At 34.3% G+C, this 14,941-nt stretch overlaps 2 protein-coding genes across 2 annotated transcripts; both read right to left on the minus strand.

The window, feature by feature from the left end:
• Positions 1–30: 30 nt before the first annotated feature.
• Positions 31–11,590, minus strand: LOC132698444 (sodium-dependent neutral amino acid transporter B(0)AT3). The gene is made up of 9 exons (XM_060664494.1): positions 11,530–11,590; positions 8,907–9,196; positions 8,074–8,359; positions 7,733–7,905; positions 6,352–6,732; positions 5,997–6,293; positions 4,137–4,498; positions 3,265–3,528; positions 31–3,175 (listed from the first exon to the last, which is right to left on the minus strand). The coding sequence occupies exons 2-9, from the start codon at positions 9,120–9,122 to the stop codon at positions 2,980–2,982; spliced, it is 2,175 nt and encodes a 724-aa protein (XP_060520477.1). The 5' UTR covers positions 9,123–9,196; positions 11,530–11,590; the 3' UTR covers positions 31–2,979.
• Positions 11,591–13,029: 1,439 nt separating this feature from the next.
• LOC132698359 (uncharacterized) lies at positions 13,030–14,629 on the minus strand. Its single transcript, XM_060664369.1, has 3 exons — positions 14,239–14,629; positions 13,435–13,539; positions 13,030–13,374 (listed from the first exon to the last, which is right to left on the minus strand). The coding sequence occupies exons 1-3, from the start codon at positions 14,391–14,393 to the stop codon at positions 13,035–13,037; spliced, it is 600 nt and encodes a 199-aa protein (XP_060520352.1). The 5' UTR covers positions 14,394–14,629; the 3' UTR covers positions 13,030–13,034.
• Positions 14,630–14,941: the final 312 nt, after the last annotated feature.

Here is a 14,941-nt window from a genome sequence, read left to right on the forward strand (position 1 = left end):
AAAAAAAAACAATACCTAACATATATTAGTTATTTATTTAACAGACATTTACAGTTACAACAAAACAAGGAACGCCGTGACATTAACTGCGTAAATAAAAGCTTTCGTAATTTCCGGAGCAGCAGCATAGATTTTTTTTTCAAACCAAGAAAAAGACACTTCTCTTTTTAAAGTAATTCTCAAGGGTGAAATACTATACTTTATATCACAATTATTATTTAAACCTTACTCCTTCGGAAGACGTGTCTCTCAGCAATCTTCGACAACTCAACAGAATCGTATTTTCGACAGCGAACTTGGATTCCATTCGCGCTTTTATTTCAGACATCAGTGGCACCGAAAGTTGTTTATGGTTTCCTAAAAACGATTTGGAGCGGACATATTTAAAAAAAGGATAATCGTCTTCTGCCTTCCGAAGCAGTTTTAACAACGTCAAATTTATTGTCAATTTCATCCACTGACTGAACGAAGTAAACTATTTCTAACGTATATGTTAATTGACTATTGTCGATTAAGGATTATCGATAAAAATCTGCCATTTATTAGCTAACACTAGAAAGTGTTGGAACTATAAGTCTACGCTAACCGTAGCCGTAACAATGGGTAAATAAATGTTTTAAATTTAAATAATTCATGTACAGTATAATGTATATATATACAACATAAATAGGCAGTGGTAAAAAATATAATATGATATTGTGGGAAATATAAACAATCAAAATATTTCCTTTTTTTAATTTGATGCTATAACTAATATATATCTTATTGTTTGTCCCAAAGTTGTCAAAGAACAGGAATGTTCGCGATAAATGCAAAGTCCAAAATTTTGTCAAAATTCAAACAAAATGGTCAGATTTTTTATATTCGAATTTAAATATTAATTCACGTAACGGAAATGGACCAAAAACTATGCTTGACCAATCTAAATTTACTGGAGTAGGGGAGTTTTATAATTTTAACAATTCCGCAACTATCCTTTTTGTCTAATCGAAAGAGATTTTTGTGGGTTGCAGGCAATAAAAAACCGATTTCAATTTGCCAACGTTTCGAAATATACTATTTCTTCTTTAAGAACTATCAAAAAAGTTTTTGGAAATCACAATTTCATTGACAAACAACTAGCCTTGAAGAAATAATAATATATATAAGATCCTACAACCCATGAAAATATCTTTCGAGTAGTCAATTTAACTTAAAGGCACTTAAAGTGAACACTCCTATAATAGTTTTGAACAAAAGTAAAACGTTATCCGGAATAACAAGATATTTGTAATAATTCTTTGTACAGGAGATTTTATTTGTGCTCAGATATTTATCACATATTCGATGCGTAACACACATATTATACACTACGTTAAAATACAATATTATTGTCGTTAGTTAAGAGTGGCATTCATAGTACTAATAAGTCTCTCTATACTGAAGCTAGTGTGTCAAATTACATCGTTCCAACAATTAAATCGATATATCTATAGCAATGAATCATTCTCTGTTAATACACATCACAGATTATAAAAACAACAGAAATGTCAATAAACAGCGCAAAATTTGCACAGTTATTTGTTGCGTCATAAGTGCAATAGATATGTAGTTTCTACTGATATAAAGTTAGTAACAAAGTCGGGTAGTAGTTTTAACGACAGATTTTGATTGAAAATCAATTAATACATACTATTATTGTTTAAAAGCGTTGTTTATGTTAATATATTATTAAACATGAAATGAAACGTACATTAAGAGTATAGATCTCCAGCACAAGTAACACAAACATTAGCTTCCCCTAATATTACGACGTAATTGTGGTAACAGGATCAGACAAAATTTTGTTTCTAAGAAGAAATTGATGTTTTCTGGAGTATTGCTTCTTTTATTTTGTTGCTTAAATGTTGTTTTATATTGTGCTTGCGGTTGGCACCGATTATTAAATATTTTGGATTTATTTTCTCGCAAATTTTGGACAATACTTAACAAAATTGGGGAAAGAGAATAGACCAATTAAATAGTTCATATTGAGCTCTACCCGGTGTTATGATTATTGTCAAATTACGATGATATTTTGCTTCTTAAAATAGCAAATTAGTAAAAATCCTCAACGAGAATTTGTGTACTTCGTTGTTGGATTGATAAACATTACTCAAAAAAATGGTAAATACTTAATAATTCTCTAAAAAATAATTTTGTTATTACTATAACACTCCATAAGTGTACAGTGAAGACGAAATTATCGATATTGTCTTTTTATTATTGTCGTCAATTTATTTACTTTAAATATGTTCAGGGTGTTCGTAATTGGTGGTTTTTATCTATTTTTAAACTAAATACAAATAAACCGACGTATGAAAAATGGCGGACATATAAGGCCTTCCCTTATACATTTTACATTTATCTATAAGATTAAATTAAGTTAAAGATATCACACAAAAACTTCAAGAATAAACTTAATCACCGTGAAAGTTAAGTAAAGTAAAATTTAAAAAAGATATAAAGACAATAAACACAGAACAATAAAGGTGATTTTTTTTATATCCAGCATCCAAACATGACTGAAATGAGCTCCGTGGGCTTTTTTTTAAGGGCATAGTGAAAAAGCGGTTTTCCCATTAAATGCTTCTCAAAAAATCAAGCAAATACGCTTTACTTAGTTTAGAAACAGGTTTTTACCGATAGACTACCCCAATTACGTCCACTCTGCACTCGAAAGATCAGGAGGAAGTTATTACCTCATCCTTTTGATACCTCTAAGCAGCGCCTGAAACATAATTATACCTAATAAAATGTACTTTCATGAATTATGTACAATATTCATTTGCATTTAGGGCAGTCATTTATTTACACAACCTCCTAATCTCTCCTGTATCTATCACCTAGTTACACCTTTATAAAATGCCACACCTATGGGCGAAACAATGTAGACGGAAAAAGTAATTGCTTTTTTCAGTGGCATGTATACATATGTGCAACGTTCTGCTACCTAGGAGTTTACTCCTCTTCTTCTACGTCATCGTATGAATGATATGTCGGGCAGCACAGCCCTTCAGAACCGTCGGCTCTAATACAAAACAACAGAGTTTCAGCCTTACTGACTTCGTGGGGCATGATTCCGTGGAAATCCTTCAAATCGCTCGCTGGAAACCAGGCTTTTTCGTTGTCATCGATAAGAGCGATACCAGATAACCTGAAATTTCAAGTGCGCTTCAGAAATTAGCAGAATGGTGATTTGTACACAAAACATATATATTTTTCTCTATATCGATTTCGTTTTACCTCGCTATGGCGGCTCCAGGAATCCACAAAACCGACACCAATATCAGGGCGATTGTAAGCAAAATTCCCCATACGGGCCACGGCTGTTTTAGGGTCTCCCCTTTGGATGCCACCCACGCATCGTAACCTGATCCCTGAACCGCTATTTCCACAAAACTTGCCACGAGAATGGATATCATGGCGAGTGGCGACAGGTATTTCCAACAAATTAACCAATATAAACCTGGCCGGGTGCCGGTCATCATTTCAATATCGTCCGCAAACCTGAAACGAAGCGAAAACGAATAATAAAGTGTGGAAACTACAGAATAATTTGACGGTAAAAAGTGTATATGAACAACTCCGGAAATATTTTGTTTTCTTCACTTTGTTAAGGAGAATGTAAGCCGTTGACTTCATTTTTACGGAATGGCTTCGACTGCGAAACAAAAAATAAAAACATTAAAAAATTTTCCTCAGTTGACATATTTCTGTAATGTCTTTATAAGAAAAAGAGATTTATTAGTTTTTATTTAATTTAATTTTATTTATTTTGTGAAGTATTCATACTCTAAATACTTTTCGATCGGAAATGACCTCTATTAGAATGTATTGTGAAAAAACTTGTACAGCTACTTTGCCGTTGTTCTGGTTGAACCAGTCTCCATAAAAGCCATCACTATATGGGCTCGTAACACTGGAATTTTCAACAACCAACATTGGGGATGACACTTCATCAATTCAATAGATTTCAGTTTAGATCTAGAATTTTTACGGCTGGGTGAAATTTAGTAATACCTATATGCCCTATCCACTCGAATATGCCAAATAAAAAAATTCAACAACTTCACTAAAACCATAAAGTTTTCATTCATCAAAGAAAATATGCTCACCGTTTAAGGCCATATACGTAAGACACTCCTACACACTCGAAGAATGCGATTATCAACAGAGGAAAATTCCCGCTGAAATTATCGAACAAAACAAACACATAGCTTCCAGCACCGTGGGCGAAGCTCATCGAGATCCCGCAACACACTAGACACAGCACTCCGGTAAGAATTTCTTTGGGCAGATTCGGGAACAACTTCATGTCCACGATGGAAGTCACCACGCCTTCTAGAGTACCGAACTGGGAGTCGATTCCGAGTGTGAACAGCATCAGGAAAAACAACACCGACCAAAACTGGGCTCCAGGAAATTGATTGATGGCTTCCGTGAAAATGATGAAAGCCAGTCCTGTACCGGACGCAGACTGTGAAAAACAAGACACGAGTTTAGTTTAAACAATTGTTACTTAATTAATATTCGTTTGTTCTAGTTCAAGATTACTGAAGACTAGGTATAGGAATGTCGTTCTATATTTTTAAACATTTTTTTACCTTCAAATATTCCCTAATAGGGGTTTATAAATAGCAAAATAAGTTTAGAAAGAGAGGGAGAGAAGTTCGAAAAAAGAGAAGTACAAAAACAGATTGGTTTAGTTTCAATCGATGATTCTTAGCGACAACTTGCTATTTATTGTGTTACGATGATTATTTTTATTTTTCTTCATATTATTTCACTAGTATTCAGCATTTCATACACGAAAATCCGTAAAAAAGAGGTAGAAAATAGTTCAGTAGTGAGATTAAAAAGATTCCCGTCTCGACTGTCGAAATACAGAATGATTCATTCAAATTTGCAATTGAGTAAAATAATGACTTCTGTCTGCAGTCCAGAAGTATTCACAAAAAAATAAGTTTCGATAAATTATCACATAATAATCAAAAATAGAATAATAAACATGCATAATAAAAGAACTTTTGCTTCAGAATGGTTACCGTGAAAAGTCCGTCGACAACATTGTAGAATTGGTTCTGGAAGTTATTTTTCTTCTTAACAAAAACAAATGTTTATTAAAAAAGTGAATATTTTGAGTCCTAATCGTCAAATGACTTTAAAAATTAAAATCAGTCAGGTGTGCAAACCAAATTTGGTTTAAGCATTAACTAGCAGTAACTCACCGATCTCGTATCCCGATTTTCCACAAAGAACCTCACTGAATAAAATGTAAATTTAATTTATTTATTTTTTAATTAGTGGAGGGGATTAAATGAGACTAATGGGTCACTTCCTACAATATTTCGTATTATTGGCCAGTTTGAATACAAAATACGAGTAATTTAATCAATAATTTTTTATCTAATGCATCACAATATGCATTCTTATGTATGAACGTGCAGACGGAAATTCATTGAAAGCTTGTCGTCTTTATACACAACCATATCCTAATCATAGACTTCCTCATCATAGCTTATCTACAGGCCTTATGAAAAGCTATACAAATTTGGAAGTTTCGCAAAAAGGAGTTTTTCAGGCCAAAGCCGCGAAGTTCAACATATTAAAAGCTGATGGGCTAAATATTATTGAAGGCCAACTGGAGATAAGTAGCATGAACATTGCAGCACAATTAAACACTGATGCATCAACTGTACTGAGGATATTAAAAGAACAACAGTTATACGTAGAGAGGGTTCATACCCTTTCATCGAGAGATTTCGAACCGGAAATTCGGAAACTATGCTATGAAAAAATTGTAGGAAACAAAAAATTATCTAATAGATGTAGTCCAAGAGAGTATGCTTTTAAGTAATACTTCCATCATATTTTATTGTTCTATTTATTTTCATTTAGTTCTTGCTAATGACCTTGACCCAACGATTATATGGCGAACTAAAGCTAAAGTAAATAAAGACAACACAGCAACTTACATTATCCAGTTCCTTTTCCAAATCGCAGACCGGTAAAGAAGTCATCGTAAAACTCTTTATGGTCCCGTTCTCGAGGGTCAAGTTGAATAGGGACCCCTCCGATGGAAAAACAATATCGGGGTCGTAATTCGGACCCAGCAGTTCGGTCAACGTTACGTTTCGCATCTCCACGCACCTCTCGTACGTCATCGTGGCTTTGAAACCAATAATGGAGAACACCACGATGCCGGCAAACATTGACGTGAAACAGTTGGTGAGGGAAACCATAACCGCATCGCGATAACAGTTGTTGTTCACCTGGTAACAATATTTATCTGAAAATAACTCGCCACGCTCCGACAAGGATTGGACCTACCGGGTTGTAAGATGAGAAAGCGATAAGGCCACCGAAAGCAAGTCCCAATGAGAAAAAAATCTGCGTTCCAGCCTCTAGCCACACTACGGGATCTAGTATGATATGCCACGATGGAGTAAACAGGTGTCTAATCCCATCTCCCGCCCCTTTAAGAGTTATCCCTCGGAAAAAGAATATGATCAGGACGATGTAGGGAAATGTTGCGGTTACATAGACCACCTTGCCGGACGAAGCGATCCCTTTAATCATACACATGTAAACGAGAATCCACGCGACCACTAAGGCAATGGCGATTTTCCAGTTGAACACGTCTGGGGTGTTGATGTCCTCTGAAATCATCAGCGTCGTCCTGTACCAAAAGTATTGTGTCGGGCTGCTTATCTGGAATTAAACTCGCGACGTAATTGCTGACTGAGAATTTAGTATACTAAATGCTGTTAATGTAAACTGATGTTAAAGGCTTTCGACCATAGCGAGAAACTTTGTTTATTATCACCCACCTTTAACAATTTTGTTTTGGGTTCATTTGTTGAGCGCAAAATTAAAACCATTGCTAAATCTGTGAAGCCTAGTTGCTTCAGTGAAATCACTGCTGAAAAATTATGAGAAACCACTAGTTTTAGTCATAAAATTTTAATAGAACTTTTGAAACTAATATGAAATATTCTTATAAAAATAACGGCACAAAATTGGGGATTTTGGAGGCAGAGAATTCAAATTCAAATTGCTTAAAAATACTATAGACTTATACCATGGATATAAGTTTTCTTTATTATGAATCAAAAATTTAATACGTGCAAAACATGCAAATTGTGTTTGAGGCATAAAATTGAACTTGAAATGTTATTTATTAGCGGTCACGCCTCACCACGAGTCGATGTCTTATTTTAAGCAGAGTTTGATCCACTTTGAAGTGCGTTTTTCTCACAAAACCGACAATTCTGGTCGCTTAAACAAGGTATACCTTTTTTAAAATTATATATGAGGTTTGCGCCATTATGTCGAACTATTTGAATATAATGGCACACTTGTACGTACTGTATCTGGACAACTAACCGTTTTACGACCTCTCTATTTTATTTCCTAATAAATTAAAGGTTTTGTCAATTATTAAGAAAATGTTCACTGTTAAAAAACCCTTTTCACCGAGAGGTAAACCGCAGAGCGGAGAGTGTGTACTGTAATTCCTTTAATTACTTATAATTCCTTGGAATTCTTCTAAAATTCCTTCGTACAGTACACCAGAATTCTTTTACGGTTTTCCATTCGCTTTTCACTGAGTGCTTTTAATGTTCGGTTTACAATTGAAAACTGGAATCAACATATCTTAAAATCTCTTCTTTCACGTTCATGTGTAATAATTATAGCGACAATCTCTTACCACACATTCAGGTTCGGGCGTATACGATCCGTTAGGGAAATACTTGTTGGGACACTCAGCCCAAGGCAATTTAGACTGGAAACTCTGGACAAAGTAAAACAGGCACCAAGCGATTATAGTATTGTAATACAAGGCGACGTTAAAGGACACCACGGCGCTACTTATCCCGATACCTGGAAAACAAACCACAACGTGAATGACCTTGAATTGTGCAAGCACCCAACGGTGAAGAAGATTGTTATGTGTATAATTTAATATCAGTTACATTGAGAACTGCTCGAGGAAAATAAAAAACTTGGTAAATCTCGCTATCATTAAGTAGATTTTTCCCCAAAACTTACCAGATAAATAAGGAGACACTTGATTCCAAACTCCTATGGCTCCCTTCCTCAGCCTTTGCCCTATCGCCAATTCCAGATAAAATATAGGGATTCCCTCGATGGCTAACATGACGAAATACGGGATGAGGAAAGCACCTCCGCCATTCTTTTGCGCCAAATATGGAAACCGCCAGACGTTCCCTAAACCGACGGCATATCCCACCGTCGCCAGAAGGAACGTCAGCTTACTATCCCAAGATTCGCGCTCTTCCTCGACACACTCGGGTTTGAAAATTGGTTTCCCATCCTTGAATTTAAAAAAATATTGTTTGATTTTGCTATTCCTGATATTCGTAACTGTAGAGTCCTATATGTACTGGTTGTTGATGTTTATGAGAAAATAGTTTGTTGCTATAACCGAAAAATTCGAAAAACAATTAATACTTCCCGAAGCTTTTGTCTGTACAATATGTAAAACTTTAAACTTTAAACTCTCGGTATGAGTTATATCGATATATCAAAGACACTGACAGTTGTTTTTCTTTCCAAGGGGAAGTCGGTTTTCAGTTTTTGCCACATCCAGTGCAATACCGAAAAAGTACTTTTTATGCTTTTTATAAAAGTTGTAGTCCTGGACCTCATGCGTTTCCGGGATCAATTATGTTTCCAATAAATCCAACGGTTTCCAAGGAAACACATTCTTTGAAAAGCAAAATAACAATTAGTCGAATTTTTGAAAATTGTCCGATCCAGGCCAATTTCCCTCGAACGTGTTTTTAGAGTAAAATGAACGAAAAATCAGGGTTGGCAAGCACAAAATGTGAGCAAAATGAGTAACGATGATGGTTTGCTACCTGTGATCCTCTTTTGCTACTGCAGGTAGATTTAATCCTATTACTAGGACTGTTGTCTTCGAAAGCATTGTTTGTCGCGCCATAGGTGCCCGTATTACCGTTTTCTATAACGACCAGACGGCCCCGCATTTCCTTCAACTCCAAACGATCTAGAGAACGCTGGGAGTTCAAATCGCGGGAACTTTGACGTCTGACGAGATGAGCAGTGTTCGCCATGATGGTGCGTTTACGGCTGATGCGGCAGAGGAGTTGCAACTAGATAACGTTGTCCTTGATAAAGGTCATGTTTGCTGGAAACATTGTTGTGTTACACAGTTTGGAATGACTCATATACCAAAAAATTTATTATTTATTCATTTAGAACCTTATGCGTGGTTTTCTTTGCGATGCTTAATTAGATAGTTGAGAATCGTTACACCAAAGCAAATGGTACTAAAATAAACTTGTATACCAATCTTGAAAATATTTGAAAGGTATACCAGGGAGTAATATCTTCAGTTTGCTAGCGAAGGTGTGCATCATACTTCAATTCACACTGTAATTACCTAAAATGTGGCAGTCGATATTTTGAAATATCCTTCGTCTTGAATATCAAAGTTCTTGTAACTGAAATACTTCTTTTTTAAGGACCTGTTAATATTAAGAAATAAAAAGAAAAAATAAAAAATTATAATTGAAGCAATTTTATGTCTAAATTTCAAAAAAGTCGGCCCTAGTGCAGTTTTCCAGAGGATGGAAAGTTAAAACACTCTCAGCGTCTTTTATTTCGTAAGGTAAACCAACCATTCCTTAAGCACATGACTAGCATCAATTAACGAAACTACTCCCAACACACTACAGATTTCATTTTAAGGCTATCCAGGTATTTTCTATTTCTCGGACCATATAATAACCAACTCAATCAGTTCAAAAAATTGACAATGTGATAAACAGACCTTTATAGAGTTAAAGCAAAGTGCAAATCCTACTTCTCTTCATCAAATATTGCCTTCAATACGAACAAGTCCTAAAGCAAACACTTATATTGCAGCTATATTCTATCATAACTTTCTCAATCAAGAAGTTCAATAATAACCGAGAAGCAAATATACTTTAAAATGCAACTAACGTCTTGTCAAACTGGCTAAACAAAATACTGTTGAATATATTCACATCGAAAATAGACATGATTATATTTAATTCTACCCACACCGCCAATAAAAATATATTATCATCAAATGACCGATTAATATAGTTTCCACATATAATATAATATAACAATATAGTAATATAATATATCCTTTTTTTGTCAAAAAAAAGACAATATAATTTCAAGAATTACACCACAAATCGTTTGACAAAAAGTACACACTCTCGATTATAATAACCGTTCACCAACATCTTTCTAAAAGAAAAATGTTAGCGAGAAGTCTCTAGTGTCTACAACAGCATCGAACGTACTATAACTATTAAATATAGAAGAAAAGAAATTATAAAAAAAGGATATTGCAGTGAGTATATTGCAATTAAAGTTCAAATTGGTAAGTGCTTTAACATGACTGAACGGGAGTGTGTCCCAAGAGAAGGGGAACAATCGAAGAAAAAGAAGACCCACACCCATATCGACGGGGAAATTGTTATAGGAATTTAAACCTCACACTAAAGATAAATGAAAATAGAAATTGAATATTTAAATTAATTAATCTAAAAATATATTTTGTTCTGTAATTTAGATTTTATTAATTTTGTGTACGCAGACATCTCTAACTCCCTCATCTGACTGGTAAGACCATTGTATATCTTTATTGCCACATGAGTAAATAATCTCTGAATTGCTAACATTCTACAACGAGGAACAATGTAAGTTAGGTTATTTCTTGTTCTTTCGAAATATGGAAGAAGCTGGAACATCTTATTGGGATAAACCGGTTTATAAACAAACCTGTTATGCATATGCAGTTTCCGGTATGTTTTAAGCAAAAAGCATACAAAAGTTTTGCAATTTTTGTTAAAGGTCAAACCTAAATTTTTTGCTGTATTTACAACTGAAATAACGTCCTTGTTTTTAGGGTTAAGTTTTAGGTTGTGATTTGTTGCAAATAAGTTGAAGTTGTTAAGATCTGCGTTAAGTTTTTGTTGAACTTCTGCAAAGCATTGGACACTGATTGGTAAATTAAGATAAGTCGGCATACTGTTTAAGTTTAGAATGTGTTACACTGATTCATATCATCCACATCTAAAGAAAAGGGAATTGGTGAAATTATTGACCCCTGTGGAACACCTTGCCTAATCAACTGAAATAAGGAAGTTTGTATCAAAAAGTTCGTTGTTGCACTATTTGTAATTACAACTCGCCTGTATCTACCTGTTAGAATGTCTTTCATAAGATTTAAGGAATTACTTGAGAATCCAGAATACTTCAATTTTGCAAATAGTACGTCATGACTCAAAGCGTCAAACGCTTTACTCTAATCAAGCGTAGCTAGATCTAGATTGTATGTATCGCAAATAAGCATATAAGTTTTTATTGCCTGACAAAACGCGAACTTTTTTTCCATTTTCAAGCATAAAAGACGTCGATATTATTTCAATCATTGAACTGTCGAAGTCAAATAGTATTTATAATCGAGTTCTTTTTACGTACCTGACTTTTATAAGGACGAGGAAAGCGTCCAGACGTTGAGCAACACGCACACCAAACTGTTCTGAACCCTGAATCAATACCGGCGCCAGCGCTCAGAGACTTTCGACCCCCCCGAGAAGCAGGGTGTAGAATTTTTTTCTATTTACACTCCAATCGAATTGATAATTATTATCGACGCTATGCAGCCGATAAGTTCTAAAACGTTCCAAAATTCTTAATAATGATCGAACTACCGTACTAAAGTACAACTCCCATAAAACTGACTAAAAATAATGCCCCAACATATCTGCTAACGTAGTCTTAATTTTTTTTTCCAATATTTTATATGGTACCTTAGACGGATGCGTCGTGGATGTACTCGGTACAATATACCGGGAGAATTGAGTTTTGATCGATGATTGAATCATGATTGCATTTTTCGCAAATAGTGACATATTTCGTCGATTTTCCGCGCGTTCTTTTTTACAGTTTTGCCATATTCCCTTATAAGTAATAAACAGATTCATTAAAACATGCATCGAAATTTGATTTTGCTCAATCTGAATTCATTTTATATCATCATTAAACTTTTCATACTTTGGCTTTCATGGCTATCACATACTAATGTCATTTAAATGAATTATTGCTATATTGTTACATTGAGAATCTCAAGATAGGTGATAGATTATATATAGCGAATCACTGAATCACTAATTTTAAATAACTCTGTATAATATGGATTAAATTTATCCATATTTAAACTGCAACCACAATTTCAGCATCCTATGAATAATTAATAGTTCAAAAAAAAATATTAATGTAAAATGTAATAAAATATACACTATACGCAATTTGAAAAGAGCTTGCCATCTAAATAACTTACCATCACCCCTTATGCACGTACTTATTTTTTTGAAATAGCATAAAATGAAAAATAAGTTTTTCTACTGGAAACACTTTCATATCTACATCTCTATCTGTAAACTGTTTTTTAATTAAAATACTAAAAACTGTCGATTCAACGGAAGCGCTATAGCCAAAAACGGTGACCTAAATGAGATTTTCATTATCCTTTATTAATTCGATGTGCTTTATTTTCTACCACATTAATCTATGTCGGTCAGTGCCGATCTAATGATGGCCGATAATCTAATTCGCCAAAAGATTTATGGCTTTAAGTATTAATAAAAATGGCGTCTACCGTTTATTTATTGCAGTTTTTTGAATCTTCCATTTGCGGATGTTTAATCTTAGCGGCAGCCGATTCGCATTCCCTACCGCCATCTTGCAATAAAGTTCAATGTATCATATAATGTCCCACAGTATCCCAGATTTAGAGCACGTAATCAATAAGGAATTAAAAAATGTGCGCTTTCAAACTGGAACGTTTCAGAATGGCTTTCATAAAATACACGGCGCACATGCCAGTCTTCCTTTAGGGTGATCTGCACACACCGGGTTATTTAGTACAAAACAATAAAAATAAATTTAAAAAATCTTTATTTGATCAAATTAGCCTAATTCTATTAGCTACCAACGTACTGAGTTACAGCCAAAAAATAATTTATAATCCTATCAGTGTCGATATCGGGGTTCTCCAAGTCCAAACAAAAACACTTCCGTAGTGTATCCACTCGCTTCGCGTCCCTGACGTTTAAGTTTTTTAAAGCTGCGTTTATGTTCTTTGATACGGTGCTGAAATAAATCCAAAAGTCGTATCCCATTTCCAGCAATCTATCTAAAGGCGGTTGGCTAGGGGTTCCGCGAATAAGAGCAGTCTCAGACTCCCAGTCGAGATCGACGGTTGTTCTCTCCAACGTTGACAATTTGTTTTTCAGTTCTTGATTGAGATTGGTCAACTGATCTCTTCATGACATACGAAGGTGAAATCAATTTACATTTCGATATTTTACCGAATTTACTTACATGTGGGTACTTATCGACAACAATTCATCTTCGATATCGCTTAAGATTTTGTATTGTAAAATACGTTGAATCTCATCGAAGTTGTCCATGTACTCGATGCGAGCCCTGTAAAATATACCAGCTGCCACAACGCAAAGTTCCAGTTTTATTCATAGATCAACAAACAAACAAACAAAGAACAAACACAAAATAAGTACATTTTGCTACGAGAAATAAAGTACGATCTGCGAAGGCATAATTAAAACCCAGAGGATTCCAGCAAATAATTATGAAGTATATATACATCAGTAATGTAATGCAATTTTAACTACACAGTTACGTAAGTATTAGTTTTTAAATGTAGATTATGTATTTATTGTATTAGCTCAAAATTTTGATAATAAGAAAAAAAGAAAGGGCATATCCTAAAGCTCAGAAAATCTTTATATGGCCTCAAACCTTCACGCAAAAACTGGTGCAATAAATTTGATGAGTTAATGTTGAAATTAAGTTTTTTAGAACAATAATATTATTGAAATGAAACTCCTAAGTTCAATGAGTTCAATGAGTTAAGTTCATTCCAACTAAAATGTTAAAATAATTCGATGGTCTGTGACCAAAATTATTCCATGGGGAACAAAAACAGGACTGTAAAAAAAACAGATTAGTGTTTATTTTATAGGATGTTCTCTATAATTTAGATAAAATGAATCCAATAGAGAATGTCTTTCGTTTTGCTATTTCTTTTGTCACCATGTATAATAGTAAATTAATTATTTAAACCATTTAGTTTAATAAATCAACGATAAAAAGTTGCGAACTCACTTTTCCACGCAGATAAGTTGTTCAGAAAAGTTCACTAGGGCTCGTATGGGATCCTGAACATCCTTGAATATTATTTTCCACTTTTCCACATGTCCTGGAAGCCCGGTACAAAAGTTCTGAACCAATTTTTGCACCCGCCTTTCCAGTTCTTCCATTTCAAAAACAAAATAAAGAACCCATATGATTAAATTATACCTAAACCGCTTAGAAGTTTGGTTAGAATAAACAGCTGTTCCAAAACATTTTCTGGACAGACTAAAGCAGACGAAATTTTACGAAAATAAAACATTATCACAAAACTAAAAAAATGAAGGAAGATTTTCCAAATCCTGATAATAATAACATTCTCAGCGAATAAATTTTATTAAATTTTGAGTCCCATAATTGTCGATTAGAAAGTCTCCAGCAGTATAACTGCCGCCATCTACTATGCAGAAACGAAATTTAAACAACGTATTGGCCTGTTTGTTTCCTGTAACCGGTTGATCCGCAGTACAGTGGCGTCCGCGCAGAGTCTTGCCTGTCTCGTCTTCAAAAGCACCGTGACGTAGGAGGGAAAATATTGATTCAAATCTTTCCTACTTTCGCCAAAAAGCGGCGTTGTCGCTGTTATAAATTCAGTGAGCAGTGTCAGAATTATTAATTTGTAATTTAAAAATAATTATAAATTGAGTGTGTGAATTTACCAAAAGTAAATAATTTT

This window comes from Cylas formicarius, unplaced genomic scaffold (genome assembly GCF_029955315.1).
Source record: "Cylas formicarius isolate icCylForm1 unplaced genomic scaffold, icCylForm1.1 PGA_scaffold_2__14_contigs__length_35257938, whole genome shotgun sequence".
Taxonomy (NCBI): domain Eukaryota; kingdom Metazoa; phylum Arthropoda; class Insecta; order Coleoptera; family Brentidae; genus Cylas; species Cylas formicarius.

Excerpts from the sequence above, each read along its gene's own strand:
- LOC132698444 (XM_060664494.1), bottom strand. The coding sequence starts at position 9,122 with ATGGCGAACACTGCTCATCTCGTCAGACGTCAAAGTTCCCGCGATTTG. Across the intron at positions 6,733-7,732 it reads CGCCCGAACCTGAATGTGTG|ATAAGCAGCCCGACACAATA; the intron begins GTAAGAGATTGT and ends GTTTAATTCCAG. Across the intron at positions 3,176-3,264 it reads CCTGGAGCCGCCATAGCGAG|GTTATCTGGTATCGCTCTTA; the intron begins GTAAAACGAAAT and ends TTGAAATTTCAG.
- LOC132698359 (XM_060664369.1), bottom strand. The coding sequence starts at position 14,393 with ATGGAAGAACTGGAAAGGCGGGTGCAAAAATTGGTTCAGAACTTTTGT. Across the intron at positions 13,540-14,238 it reads CAACTTATCTGCGTGGAAAA|GGCTCGCATCGAGTACATGG; the intron begins GTGAGTTCGCAA and ends TATATTTTACAG. Across the intron at positions 13,375-13,434 it reads TTGTCGATAAGTACCCACAT|AGATCAGTTGACCAATCTCA; the intron begins GTAAGTAAATTC and ends TATGTCATGAAG.